The 15,730-nt window shown below is 35.4% G+C and overlaps 1 protein-coding gene across 28 annotated transcripts in view; it reads right to left on the reverse strand.

Moving 5' to 3' along the window:
* The window catches only part of DLG2 (discs large MAGUK scaffold protein 2), a 2,072,859-nt gene that overhangs the window by 462,194 nt on the left and 1,594,935 nt on the right, over positions 1 to 15,730 (reverse strand). For all 28 annotated transcript variants that reach the window (XM_019450186.2, XM_019450181.2, XM_019450179.2 and 25 more), the window contains 2 exons: positions 11,809 to 11,953; positions 9,421 to 9,559 (listed from right to left, as the gene is read on the reverse strand). In XM_019450186.2, coding sequence (XP_019305731.2) covers positions 9,421 to 9,559; positions 11,809 to 11,953 — 284 coding nt within the window. The remainder of the gene's footprint in view (positions 1 to 9,420; positions 9,560 to 11,808; positions 11,954 to 15,730) is intronic.

Raw genomic sequence — 15,730 nt, forward strand, 5'->3', positions numbered from 1 at the left:
AGAAGCAATCTAAAGGTCCAACAATAGGAAACATTTATGGTTTCTCTATACTACATAGCTGCTAAAAATATGTTTTTAAAGACTATTTAAAAACTTGAGAAAATGCTCAAGATATGATGTTAAATGAAAACAAAAAAAACCCACTGTACACAGTCTTATCCAAATTTTATAAACAAACATGCAGTTATAGAAAACAAAAGCTTAAAGAAAATATATTAAATATTAATTATCCTTCTGTGTTAATATAGTATTTTTTATTAGTTTTTCTTTCTATTTATTTTATTTTACATTTGTCTTACAAATATATACATATATATATGTATATATATATAACTTTTATAATTAGGGAAAATAATAAGAATTGATTGGGAAAAGAAAGAGTAGTATGAGGTAGTAAAAGGGGCAAGGAATAGATATAAAGACTGAGAAGGCTATCTGGGGAAAATGTATGAAAGCAGTATTTTTAAAATGTTTTTTTCCCTTTATACTCAGATTTAACTTGCTTTACTATTAAGATTAATTTAGATTACCTAGTAGCAAAAAGTGAATGATGCATCCCCCAAATTCAGGAAATTGTTTTAGTCTATGATATATAAGAATATAAATCTATGGAATTCAAGAATTGCATCCCATAAGTTTCTTGTATTTTGCTAAGGCAATCATTAATATTAACTGGTAACCTCACTGCCAGCAGCATATGATATATGAGATGGCAGGAAACCACTCAGGGATTACAATACTGGCGTGGATAATTTGCAAAGTATACACCCAGATGTGGACAATTAGGGATCATCTGTCTTCTGTCTACTATTACTATTACTGACACATGAATGTAGAAATACTCTTAGAGGAAGAGGCCATGTCTACTTGTCTGGAGTCATAATATACACCTTTTTTCAATGTCATAAAGATAAAGGCCAGAAATAAGTAGCCATTGTGTTTGTGATAGTAGTTTCCTACAACATGAAAGGACAGAAGTCAACTAATAGGTGATTGCCTGTACAGTGGTCTCTCCAAAATTCTCCATTGTCCATCATTAATCGTTTTTTGGTCTCAACTAGATCTGAAGGCCAAGGTTATTAAAATGTAATGCGGCATTGATTAAATAACGATCTACTTGCATTTTACATTTATAACAACAATAGCTATAGATGTGCAATAGCCATCTTCCATAAAATTATAAGGCCTAGAACTGTGTATTTATGCCTGGCTGATTTATTAGGTACACAGGAAATGATAAAATTCTAAAAAAGACAAGTTTAAAATCCTCATTACTATTTCATTTTTCCTAATATTAAAGTCATTTCCCTGACAGCAAATGGCAGCTTAACAGGTTTTCCAATACATATTTGGAACCTCCTTTAATTAAGATTTGTCATCTTCCTCATTAGCATACCCACTCATTGTATTTCTAACAGGACAGCACTATCAATCATGCCTCATGGTTTATGTAAGTAAACCTAAAATGGTTATGTGGAGCCACCATCAATAAAGAGAAAACTCCCCTTGAGGCTCCACTTGATGGTTTATCTTATCCTCCATCTGTCTCACTAGTTTCGCCTCACTCTCTCCTTCCTATCACTATATTTGGCTTCAAAGAGACATTATAATAGCAGGCTCTACATTAGAGGAGTCATGCACAGGCACAAGGCACAGAACAAAAGAGATTACTCAGAGACACTGCTGATGAATCTTTGATTTGGTTAAGTTTTATAATGTACTTTATAAAGCCTGTGAGGAGTTTGATGCTGTCCATGTTCCACAGAATTTCTTTTAAGGGAAAAAGCTACATGATGTTGGTTGTTGAGAGCTACCATGAATAAAAAAAGGCCAAGTCAATAAATTATCCAGAGGATAATTGTATTTAGCCACAGAGGTCAGATTGATAGGTTGGTTTCTGTTTGCTGTTGTTTGTTTTTTCTTTATCATATGGGTTCCACTGAATCCTATATTAGATTTTCAGGGCTGGTGGGGCAGCCAGAAAAATGAAGATCCATAATAAAGCATTCAGACTACATGACTTTCTGTAATAAAATGTTCTGCATCATAAATTGAGAAAAAAGTATACACAGATAACTTTTGAACAGCTACATACCATTGTTGGCCACATTTTCAGTTCATGGAGGATGTTTACCAAAAATGATTTTATTTGTGGTGTTCATCTGAAAATCCTTGTTTTTTACTACTGATAATACCCAACTAGGCAATTGAAAGCTTTTTTTTTTTTTTTAATTGAGAGGTATTATTCTGCTCCTTTCATAAATGAGAAAACTGAGGCAAAGGGTGATTGCATAATTTGCCCAAGGTCACAGAGCTAGGAAGTGGTCAAGGTGGGACCCTGCACAGCATGGCTCCAGAGCTAGTGCAGCTAATCTCTCTGCTATACAGCTGTTAATTCTAGAGCAGGATCAGTTGTCTGCACAGGGCATAGCCAGTTCTTTGTATTATACGTGGTTAAAGATGAGTAAGAAGAGATTTCTGTCAGAAGAAAAACTTTCCAGTTCATCCAGAAATGGTTTCAAGACATTAATTTTAAGTTGTAAAGAAGAGAGGCTAGAACATGCCCAGATTTGCTCTGAGGCAAATTTTGTCTGATCATTTAAGAGGCTGTCCTTAATGGAGACCACAAACCTTGAGCCATTATTTTTTTTTTAACATTTATTTATTTTTGAGAGACAGAGAGTGGACAGGGAAGGGGCAGAGAGAGAGGGAGACAAAGAATCTGAAGCAGGCTCAGGCTCTGAGCTGTCAGCACAGAGCCCGGTGCGGAGCTTGAACCCATGACCGTGAGATCATGACCTCAGCTGAAGTTAGATGCTCAACTGACTGAGCCCCAAACCTTGAGCCATTATTAAAGGACTGTTTCTATGACACAGAATTAATAACTGACAAGTCTATATAAGTTAGGCCTGTGCTTCTCAAACCAGGCTACTCATATGTACCTTAGGGTTTGTTGTACTTGTCAGGGACTGAGTATCCCCAGAAAAAATAGTTTTCTGGTGGGTCAATTTCACTTTAAGACTTTGGACAAAATCATTTCATTTGTAATCAAAATACTTCTACATTAAAGCAAACAAGGATATTTCCCAAGCTTTTAGGAGAAAATACAAGATTTTATGTATTTCATGCTTGAAAAAAAGCTTCATTCATGTTCTACCCCAGATCCTGAGGAGAACAAGTTCCTATTTCAAAGCCTAAGGGCATGTGGATTTGAGAAACAGTAGTTTAGTCTCTATCCATTTCTGATCTACAAAGGTAAACATCAAGCGAAAAAAAAGCATCAATGACAGTGGCAAACACTTAGGCTGCTCCTGAACAATTACTCTATAGGTGATAAACACTGTAGAAATGGTCAGTAGTAAATTAGCCTGGCTAAAGCAGACCTGCTCCTCATGCAGAACACTGGCTATTGAATCTAGCTCTGAAACAGAGCTCAGGTGGGGTTCCTCTTCACTGCTTCCTCTTTCCTTAATCCCAGCTGCCATAACCTCTCCCCTCATTTCTTCAATGGCACCTCTACTTCTCTACCCAGCAGGGAGGTTTTCTTCTAATATAAATCAGATAATTTCATTCTCCTGGTTAGTATTCTTTAATGGATTCTGAATGCACTCAATATCAGACCTATGCTTCTTTATCATTACCTACAGAGTCCTATGTCATTTGGCTCCTGACTCCTTCTCCAAACTAATTTTTGGCCATGTTCCCATTAGCTCATTTCTTTCCAGCCAACCTGGACTTCCTTACATTCCTGAAACATGCTAAACTTATTTCTGCCTCAGTGACTGGCCTTGACATTCCCTTTTCCTGGAATGTACTTTGTTTAATCTTTAGATCACCACTTTCTCCTTTTATTCAGGTCTCAGCTCATCCTATCTCCTCAGAGAGGCATCCCCTGGTTACCCCCACTTGATACTGTTCCCTTCCCCAAACCTTGTCTATCACATTATTCTAGTTTTTCTTTAAAGTACTTACCAATAACTGAACTTAACTCATTTATCTATTTGTCTCTCATTTGATGCCCTAGAATGTACATTCCATGGAGACAAGAGACTTGTCTTGTTTGCTCATCACTGAAACTTTGTTGCTGATAACCATGTTTAACACATGGTAGAAGCTGATTATTCAATGAATGAATGAATGAACAAACAAATGAATGAATGCATGAAAAGGACAACTGGAATACATTTTAGGTACCATATCCCATAAGCTATTGTTCTATAATTTGGGGAGAAAGAGTAGAGGCAGACTCTAGCCTGATGGGCTCATAGGTATTTAGCCAATAAAAAAGTCAAACTGGTGAATATCAAAACTGGATTCATTCTCGAAAGTTTCTGGAGACAAGAAATCTTTCTTGAGATTTCATTTAGTTTATGTTTTTTTGAGCAATCAAATTATGTGAGGCAACATTATGTAGAGCCAATCAGAAAGACACCTGGGTATACTAAGATCAAGGCCAGGTGAAGTTGGTTTCTATCACTGGGAAATATATTGCTCATAGCTATAATTTAGAACCCTGGCTTTCGTAATGAAATTTATCACATTCATAACTTGGTAAATTAAGTCACCACTTCTTGAAAGAGCAGTTATACACTGCATTTCAAAGTTTTTTGGTTTTATTTTAGTATCAATGATTTGCTTGTGTATCCTAATAATATCCAGCCAGATGGTAAAGGTCTGTGCTTTGCACCTCTTCTGGGTAACCAGGTTAATTAACACTTGGCCCAGTAGAGGCAGAATCCTTGGTTGCAAGTAATGAACAAAGTGGACATTGCTCACAGGTGATCATTGATTGTTTGTAGTTTTCATAATTGTTACCTTCTTACCCCATTCAGAAACAACAACAACAACGAAAGTGAACACCAGCTTAGGGAAAAAGAGTAAGCACTAGTTTCGGCATTTGAAGACACAGGTTCTATATCTGATTCTAATACTCACAGTTATGGACATAGGGACAGCTAACCAATCATTCTGGGCTTGTGTTCCTTACCCATCAGAAGGAGGAAGATTAGACTTTAGATTCATTGATGGCCCTTCCAAGTCTGAAAGCCTATAATTCTCTGAGCCAAAAATACATCTCAGCATCACAGTGATAGCTTTCCAAATTAGGTTTACCAAAAATCTATGACCAGACATCTACATCACAATTAATACTGATTTATAGAAGACTCAACAGACTTTCTACTAAGAAAATTTTATCCAGGGCCTTTTTGTTTGTGCTTTCTCTAAATCAACAGAAAAACAAAATTTCCCAGTTTACTCGTGTTTCCATAAATAGTAAGAAATAATTTTGAAAAATCTAGCTAAGATAGTATGCATTTTTCTATTCAAAAATCCTTTAAAAAGTTCTTAACTATATCCAACTCTGCCCCCCTTCAAATGTAAATATGATTCAGGAAAACAGAAATGTTTCTTACGATAGAGTAAGATATCACAAGCATATGGAATAAAAAGCTGACAATTTGATGACTATTATTGATGATGATAATAATCACACATTTGTAATCAAAAACTTCAAAGAAATGTTTCCCTGTTAGCTTAAGTCCTATCATTAGAGATCAATTCTAGGAATTGATTTCTATTTTAGGAAAATTCAATGTAGGCCTCAAATAGAAGCTACCATAACACCTTAGGATCATAATAAATTTATCTAGTCCTTTAAAAACGACAACTTTCACACATATTATCACAAGTCCATTAGGAACGTATCTTTTCCCCCTAAATTTATAGATGAGAAAATCAAGACTCACAGAGATTAAATGTTCAAAGTCATCTAGGTGTTTAGTTGGTAGGAACGGGACCAGAAACCAGTCTCCTGACACAAGCCCAATCTTCTTTAACATTTCTCCATGGAAACTGAATGCATAGGATGGGATGTGGGGTGTGAGGCTGAGGCATTGGAACACAGACAGACCTGAATTCAAATTCTGATTCTGCTATTTGCTTGCTGTATGAAATGAGGCAATGACTTAAACTCCTTGAGCATTTTTGTTATTTATAAAAATGAAGAAAAAGAATATAATGTAAATAAGGGCAATAATACATATTAAAGGATTTTGTGTTAACAGTGCATGGTAGGGATCTTTTTGTTTTTACTACCTTATGTATTTTAAATTTTACAAGGAGGTTGCATACAACAGAAAGGGTAGGCATAGAAAGACAACTTAAAGGTAGGAACGATACTCTTTTCTGAGTCTTCTTTTTCAAGCTCTAACAGTTGCTTTATTTTATTCTATTTCACATTCTTCTATGAATCTGCATATACTACCCCCTGCCATGGATACCCTCCCTGATCCCTTGGTTTTCCAAAAAAGGCCTACACAGTTTTTTCAAACTCAAACTCAGACTCAAACTCAAACTCAAACTCAAACTCAAACTCAAACTCAAACTTATCTCCTCTTGAAAACTTTCTTTGATTCCATAGGCTTTTCCTTGGGCATTCATATAAAACTCAAATTCATTTACAAATCTTTACTAAGTAAAGCCTGTGGTGTTAGTAAACTCTGCTAGGGCAGCACCAAAGCACTTCCTAATGCTCTAGTTTTGTTTGTTATAGTAGTTCCCACACTTTGACATTTTACAGACCTTTTTCTTTTAAAAAATGAGAACTGATACAAGGTTGTGCACATTTCGTTTTCTAAGTAAGGAAATGGTAAAGTAATATCTGCCATTTACTACCACAAAAAATATGACATTTTGATACCAAGGCACATAATCTCAGAATTTAAATAAAAAATAATAAATTAGGCTTTATGGGCACTTTCACAAAGAGGGTCTGCATAATCAGGGAATAGGCATTGAGGGATCCACTGGTTTACCTCTATTTTTGTAGCAATTTGAGATTTCTTGGAGATGCTGTTTTTTACTCAATTTTGCATTCCTAGTATAGTGCCTACTGTCTGGTAGGAAGTATCCTATAAATATTTATGAACAAGGCAATGAATTTGCCTTTGAGCAAATACCTCTGAGATCCATGGTAGTGTCTCTAGCACAGGCCCTTGTGAGAGGTCAAAGCAATGGGGAGAGTGGAGGAGGGTTATATGTGCATGTGTGTGTGTAAACTGATATAATTTACTTCACAAGTTTGCCAGGCACCAGTCATTTGGATGATTCTATGCAGAGTTATTAGTGAGATTGTCCTGCCAAGGAATAAAGGAAGAGATGGGACAAGAACTACAATACTGAGGCATAACAATATAGGAAGAGGTGGACTCTATTCCTATGATGCCATCAGTAAAAACATTCCATGCAGCATGTTAGGTAGGGTAAGAATTGTAACAAGTAGAGTTACTGTAAATAGACAATATTCATTTAATATTCATGATGTGTCAGGCCTTGTTATAAGTTCTTTGCATGCATTAAGTGATTAAATCATTACCACAGTCTGTTGAGAAAAATTTGATTACTATTCCCATTATACAGATGAAGATACAGGCTTTCAGTGGTTGAATAATTTTCTGGCAGTCACATAGTTCAACAGTGGTAGATATGGGTCTCAACTCTGATCTAGTTGCCTTTAGAACTTACCGAAACTCTTGGGTTCCTTTAGAGCTACATGTTTCTATGATGAACAGTTTTATTCAAATTGGTTTTCATTTTCAAAATAAGGAGGAAATTAAAATATTTCTTCCTGGTCAGGATTTTGTAGCTGGCAGGGCACTCAGTTTTTCTACCTAAAAGCTGTGTGGCTATATAAGGAAGTTCTTTAACATCTATAAACTACAACTTCTACATCTATAAAATGAGGGTGAAAGACCTTCTCTCTGTGTTTTGGGGAGAATTAAATGAGTAGCGTATGTAAAACAGCTAGCAAAGGGCCTGGATTATGAAGGGGATTTAATCAATTTTAATTCCGTATGGGGCCTCGCAAGATAAAACGACATTTTCAAATTAAAATCATATCAAATATTAGTGATAGAATGAAAGCAAATAGATCATTGCTCTGGTGAATAAAGGTGCCTATATTTACACAATTCTTTAGAGAGCCATGAGGATTATCTTTGCTGCAGCCCTCATTTTAATTAAGAGCACAGAGATTAGATGTTTCAGCATAGGAAGAAGTTTATATTTGATTTATACCACAGATGCACATTTGCATCATCTAAACATTCCATTCCTTGGCTAAAGATGTAACAAGCTACTTCAGCAAACCTGAAATTGCAAAATAAATGGAAAATGCTTAATCATTTAAAAAGAAATAGCAAAGGAATGAAAAGATCCAAGCATGCACGGGTACCGGTGAGGAAAGTTAAGCAGCAGGAAGTCTCTATTTTTTTAAAGGCTGATAAATGGCTTCATTAGACAGGCAGGATATTAAACCAAAAGGGCAAAAGGGTCCGTCTCTGTCATTTTTATACACAAATACTTTCAGAAAAAAAGTGTGTACATATTTATATGTAATTTCATTTTGGGTAAAAGTATCATTCAGTGAGAAAAGCAAGTTGCAGAGCAATTTCTAAAATACGAATTTACTTTATAAAAACAATGTCAAGCCCCATCTATATCTGACTGTGAATTTGTATAGGATTTTATGAATGTGCAGAAGGTATGAAAGGTTCAGGCCAGGATGTTACATTGGGAACCTCAAGATGGTTGCTGTGGCAGGAATTTGGGAGAGAGTTTTTTTCTTGAACATTTTTGCATTACTTTACCAAATGCAATGAGCATATATTACTTCAGAATAAAAACATTTAAAGATAAAAAAATGTACATTTATTACTATTTACCCACTTATTCATTTGGTGACCTATTAATTATCTAATATTTATTGAATCCTTAAAGACAATTAAATCAACCAAGTTGGTCTACTCTGTGAACTGTCACACCCAACTTTTTCAGAGGCATGCTGCCTAAACTTAGTTTTATCCCATGGCATTAGCGATGCCTAACAGCATTGCTGATAGCTCTGAGAGCTCTTATGCTTTAGGGACTTGCGGGTGACTTTGCTCCTTTTCTTTCTATGTGTGGCTATTGCACTAAAGGAAAGGTTGACCCTCTTTCCAATTCCACTGAAATGTGAGTATCCAGTGGCATCAAAAACATGGAACTTAGAGTTAAAAGACCAAGTTTCCTTTTTATTTTGAACTGCAACAACACCTTTTCTCAAGTAACAATACTTATCTTACAAAATGGCTGTCAAGCTGAAATGACATCATGTGTGAGAGTGTTAATAAATTGCAAAGTGATGAATAAGTGTATATAACTAATTCTCACAAAGAACTAGTGATTTCTGATTCCTATTGGAGGACAATGTCAAATGTTTACAAGAATTTGCAGATTTCCACTGGAGACAAATCTATAAGAAGGCTGAATAGTGCTCAGAAAATTTACTTAGCCCCCAAAGCTATGGCTGACATATTAGGCAAATGCAGTTTTCTTTCTGGTAATGATCACAAACCCAATTAACCAATAAGCATATCTGACCTGGTGTAATCATCTTCAACAAGCATGTGCTTTGGAATCGGTGAGTACCTTCCTGGAGAGATGGGCGGCAGGGAAGTTTTATATTCTAAAGTTCCATTGTTGCCAGAAAGTAGATGGTTTTCCATCGGTGGAGAATAAGCTAAGGGGTGAAAAAAATAAAAGAGAAAAAACCTGTTATGTGGGTGATTCAATGTGTCATGCTACAGTTCTGCTAAAAATAGGAAAATTTTGCTACATGCAGAGGATTTTCTTGTCTCCCAAGAGGGAGGAGTTACTGTTTGTTTGCATTTAATATGCACAAGCCCATGGTGACCTTTAAGATTGGAAAGATGTAATAACATTCATTTCTATAAACCCAGTTTGTATAATTTTAGATGAAGAGAAGAATTGCAGGAGAGAGCCAGAACACACATTTTCATAAGGATGATTAATTTTCTATTGAAATAAAAATGTTAGCTTTCTAATTGCAGAGCATTCTTTTCACATAATTAATACCCAATCATCAAATCTAGAAGGCTCCTTGGAGGAAGTTCTTGCATAAGACCTTAATTCTCAGATATGCTGTGCTCCCATCCCAGAAAAGCTAAGAACTCTGGCCTTTATTTTCTATTCCTCCACAGTAATTCATTTCCCTTCTGAATGACTGAAAACCCCTTCTGGGTGGGTCTTTTGCCTCCCATTCCTCTCTAGAAATCCCTTTTATACATTTAGAAACACAGCTCTGATAATGTTTAAGTACTCTCCATTGCCACTATTGTATTAAATATAAATGCTTGATTTGTCAGTCTTACAAGATTGATCCATTTTAATATCCCACTTATATCCTACAGTTCTCAAACAAAGGCTAGTTTTTACAACATATGTACTTTTATCAGTAATCCACAATTTCTGTCTCCTAACACATCTCTGATTTTGAAATTTAATCCATTCTTTAAGATACAATTTAAATGCCACCCTTTGCATAAAGCATTTTATGATCCTTCCAAAGACAGGTGATATCCTCTTCCTTTGAGGACCCAAAGTCATTTATTTTTACCATTCATATGGCATGTACATCCCTCTTATATTGCCAAATATTTCTACTCTTCATATGTTTGAATTAGCCATCCTTCCAATGAAGGCCATGATTGCATCTCCTTTGTATCCCACATATTACATTGTAAGGTGTCTTACACTATTAAAGTTACTCAATATATTTATTTTTTTAAATTGAATAGCAAAGTTTTGTTTTATCGCTTTCACCTCTTTCACATTGACCTTACATTCCCTTCATGAAGCAGCTCAAAGTCTCAAAGCTGAGTTTTCTAAATTCATCCAGTTTGAAAACCTTTGAAAGTTAAAATTCTTTCATATCCTAAGGTAAGGCTGATCTCAGTTTACTGCATGCTTGAGAAAAAGACATATTTGGGGGGTAAGTCATTTTCAAATCATCATTAAGAAAAGCAACAGTTAACATAATGGGCAGGTAACAAAATTATTCAGCCTTTAAATTTCTCTCAAGAGAAACATATAAATCTAAGAGAGGTTAAATGAGTTGCTAAGACCATAGTACTAATTAATGCCAGGTCCTGAAGATATTCCGTGTTTCCAAATCTCACGACTGGTTTCTCAACATTCCAGAATGAGCAAGCTTACTGATGTTGATAAAACTGTTCTTAAACTCACATCAAAAAAATAAATTGCTTCTAAATCTAGTCTCCAAAGACAGAACCTTAGATAAGGTTCTAACTGACACATTTTAAGAAGTGAAGAAAACTTGGGGCTTATGTAGCAGTGGACTTTATTAGGATTCAACGCAGCATCTCATAGTGAGTTGTTGCCCTAGAAAACCCCACCCACAATCCATCTCTACTGCCAGAGTGACTAAGAGTTTTCCCTGGCTTCCCTGCCAATGTAATATATTCAGGTAAAGGTAAGAGCCATGATGATGTTGACAGAGGGTCATAATTCCACCATTCAAGTGCAAGATTCTCTCCCCAGGAAGGAGCACAGTGCTATCTCGTGTCTATTTTGCCAGTCTCTCTTTCCTGCTTTGCTACTTTATAGATTTCAACTAGGAAGGGGGAATACTATGGCCTGAGAGCTATCATGCTTTAGGGCCTTGAGAAATAACCTTTAAAAATGTGTTGTTACTATTGTTATCACACTGTCCACCACATATACCATAAGCCTTTCTTAAATGGTGGGCTTCCTAACCCACTAGGGAGTCCTACCTTCAAAACACTAGTTAAGGCCTTGTAAGGCAACCCAGGGAGTAAAACACAGCATCCCTCAGAACTATTTCCACAAGCTAAACAAGAGTGAAGATGCAAGCAGAGGAATTTGCCAAGTTTTACAGAATTTTAATTTTATAAACTTGGCAAAGGTGACAGTGAGTGTGGTGCTTACAGTGAGTAATGTCAGGTGGACCATAAGGATCGGTCATATAAATGGTGGTGGGTTTGCCAACTTTTAGATAAACGACATCAGATGTGTTCTTCAATATTGCTACCGCCTCTTCATGAGTCACTTCTTCTAAACTGTAGTTGTTCACCTGAAAGGAAAATAATATTCAATAGTAGAGTCAAACCTATGCAGGTGAAAAGAAATAGTTAGGCAAAAAGATACGTAGAGTTATGACCTTATTTAAAGATTAAATTGCAATCATTATAAGACAGTATCTACATTAAACTTTGATAGAAAAGATGGATTAGCGGCATTAGCCAAAGCAGATAAGGTACATTTGTTGATGTCAAAAAAAAAAAAAAAAAAAAAACGAAGTTGCTTCTGTCTTTTTCTATGAGAAAGGAATGTATCATAATGGAAATAAGAATACTATATATAGAGAAAAGAAAAGAGGAGTCAAATGTCTCTCTTCTTATGCTATAGTTTTTCCAATTACAAAAGTAATACATCTTATTGAACTAAAAAAAAAAAGTAACAATTAACCAAAGTCTCCTTATTTGGGGTATGTTTCTTTAAACAATTGTGACCATATTGTACATATTGTTTTGGAACCTGCTTTTTAAATATAGACTGACCATTGGTCCATATTATAGATGTACCTCCACAACATGACTTTGTTTTCTATACAGCATTGTGTTGTATAGCGGTAACATAATGCTTTAACCAATCTTACTAAAACATGTTCAGTTTGCTTCTAATCTTTTTCTACTATAAGTAATGTTGCAGTAAAACTTTTTTTTTCTATTTTTGTGCACAACATTGATGATTTATTCAGGATAAATCATACAAGTGGAATTGTTGGACCAAACTGTAATATTCATATAGTTTCATTACATTATATAATATTATATTAACATAACATTCATTACAGTGGATCTCTGCAGCACTTCTCTTAAATGGTGTAAAAATATTTATGAAATATTTTAAATACCTAGTATTTAAATATCTTATTTGGCTACTATTTTTTAACCAAGAGATTAGTTAATTTCTGCTGAAATGATGCAGATTAAAATAAAAATGCCAAAGAACATTAGATTGGATCCCTTACATATTCTCTGTACTATTTAATTAGCATGTTAGTCATAGAATGCCTTACAATATTGCATTTGTTTTCTTTTTGCCTTATGTTGTCATATAAATTAAATGTGCCAATTAATTCTTTTTTTTTTAAATTTAAATCCAAGTTAGTTAACATGTAGTGTAATAACGATTTCGGGAATAGAATTTAGTGATTCATCATTTACATATAACACTCAGTGCTCATCCCAACAAGGGTTGTCCTTAATGCCCCTTCCCCATTTATCCAATCCCTCCAACCAACACCCCTCCAGCAACTTTCAGTTTGTTCTCTATATTTAAGAGTCTTTTCTGGTTTATCTCCCTCTCTGTTTTTATATTATTTTCACTTCCTTTCCCTTGTTTCATCTGTTTTGTATCTTAAATTCCGCATATGAGTAAAATCAGATGACATTTGTCTTTCTCTGACTGGTTATATCACTTAGCCTCTAGTTCTATCCATGTTGTTGTAAATTCTATATGCCAATAAATTCTGGGTGGTGTAGCCCATCAGGGACCCCAGGACTGGAGGGAACTGAACTTGATTGATGTGTATAAATACTGACCATGAATTCTTCATTAAGCTATAAGCTTTTTCACTGGTTCCTATAGTTCTCTTCTAGACAAATGACATTCTCTTAAATCCTTTTGTATTTCTACTTGTCTAGCCCTTTTTCATCCATTGGTCAAATGCATACCTATAATATGTCAGTCATGGTTCTACACATTAGAGATGTAGTAATGAATATTAAGAATGAAAATCCTAATCATAGCACTTATATACTCTGTATTAAACATGAGGCACTATTCCAAATTATTTACACGTATGAATACAATCAAACCTCACAACAACCTGTGCGGTAGCTATTATAATTTCTTTTCATTTTACAGATTAAAAAAGCATGTATCCAAGAGGTTAAGAAACTTGGGCCAAAGCCATTGATCTAATGACCAATTAGATCATGGTAGATAGTGGTAGAAGCAGATTAAAAGCCAAGCAGTTTGGATCCAGAGGCCAGGCTTTTAACAACTCATCGCTATTACTCTCTCGGATAGATAAGGTCCCCAGCTACCTAGAATCTCATATTCTAGTAAGACACAGTTCAAACTTCAAGCATGTTTACTGAGAATGACTTTGCATGTAGACTCTTAGACCACCAGAGAAGTCTTTACGTCAGAAGGCAGAAGTTGAGCAAAGAGTGGAGGTGAGAAGTGGGGATAATAGTGGTTTACAATAGTGGGATTTTAGACTCACTATTTGGTGACTATAAAGAGTTGGAACATTTACACAGATTTTAGTCATGGAACAGGTGGTATGATCCTGGCAACAGAACACAGTGGTTAAGAGCATATGCATCTGAGTCATGCAGACCAGGATCTGAGACCTGGTCCTGGCTTTTACTGGCTGTGTGACTTTGGACAAGTTACTTAACCTTCTTAGCCTTAGTTTTTGACATCTATAAAATAGGTATGATCATAACTGTTGCCTCAAAGGGTTATTTATTTAAATGTATTGACCTATGTAAAATGGTAGGAACATTAAAATGCTTATTAATGTTAGCTATTATTTCTATTACTATTACTATTGTCATCATACATCTCCCTTCTCAGGAAACAGGAACTCTTGGTTGAAATTTTTGCTGAGCATTTTCCTGTAAACATCTGTGAGCTGATGAGTTTAATTAGGGGACTGTTGATGAGGCCTCTGTGTGGTCTTTTTAAAAATTCAGAATAGTACAGGATCTGGACCAAAAAGTGCTCTTTTGTGCTGAAGTCTTCAAAATGTTTTTCATGAAAGTGGGTTTATTTGGGTTAATTATGTGTGTGCATTATCCTATGAACTCTCAAGATAAAGGGCCTACAGCTGGAGCTGATTGTACTCAGAGAAGGGACATTATACTGATTGGCTAGTTGCTCCTGTCATTGTTTTTTATTGTCTTTTTTCTTTTGCATCAAGTATCTGCTTATAATGGTGAACACTGAACAACTGGCCTGATTTCAGGAAAAAAAAATATGTGCATTTGAATGCAGTGTTTCTGTGGGTACACTAGACAGAAAGGGACATGTGTACAGCCTGGCTGTATGTATGCAACAGGACAAGGGCTGAGACCAAGCAGAGAGGCTGGAGGTGAGAGGACTCACTTCCTCTAAAAGAAAAGGGAGGACTCAATATGAGCACGATGCAGAGAAAAAGGAGGGCAAACTAGCTAAAGAAAGAGGTGACAAAAAACTTGCAAGAGAGCATGGCCAGTGTTGTAGGAATCAAACATAGGTATGTGATGGTACAAAGGGAGGAGGTGTGGGGCAGAAGAGGGGTCACAAAGAGGAATGAGCAATGTACAGACAGTAAGATGCTGACTTTTCCATATTTATTCAGGAATACCAGCATGTTGTTCCTAGGAGGAAGAGGTGGATCCACACATTATCATAAACAAAGCACAAGGAAATGTGGGAACTCTAGAAACACTGTAAAAAAAAATCACAAACTCCAAAGTTCACTTTTGAAAAAGGGAACAAAATTGCTGGTCATTAGATAAGAGAGACATTGCAAGAAGCAATGAGTAATGGATTGAATTGTTGAATCACTATATTGTACATCTGAAACCAATGCTGTATGTTAACTATACTGGAATTAAAATAAAAACAACTTAATAAAATTAAAAAGATAAAGACTAAATTTAAAAAGGAGACTAATCTAATGTGCTAATGTCAACAATATGAAAATAAATATGCATAAAGACTAAAATCTCTGTAGTACAGTGCAATTCACTGCTATAATAAAATTTATTTTAAAAATAGTACTATGAAT

The sequence above is a fragment of the Panthera pardus genome, unplaced genomic scaffold, assembly GCF_024362965.1.
Source record: "Panthera pardus isolate Hobbes unplaced genomic scaffold, ASM2436296v1 HiC_scaffold_12, whole genome shotgun sequence".
In the NCBI taxonomy this organism is placed as follows: Eukaryota; Metazoa; Chordata; class Mammalia; order Carnivora; family Felidae; genus Panthera; species Panthera pardus.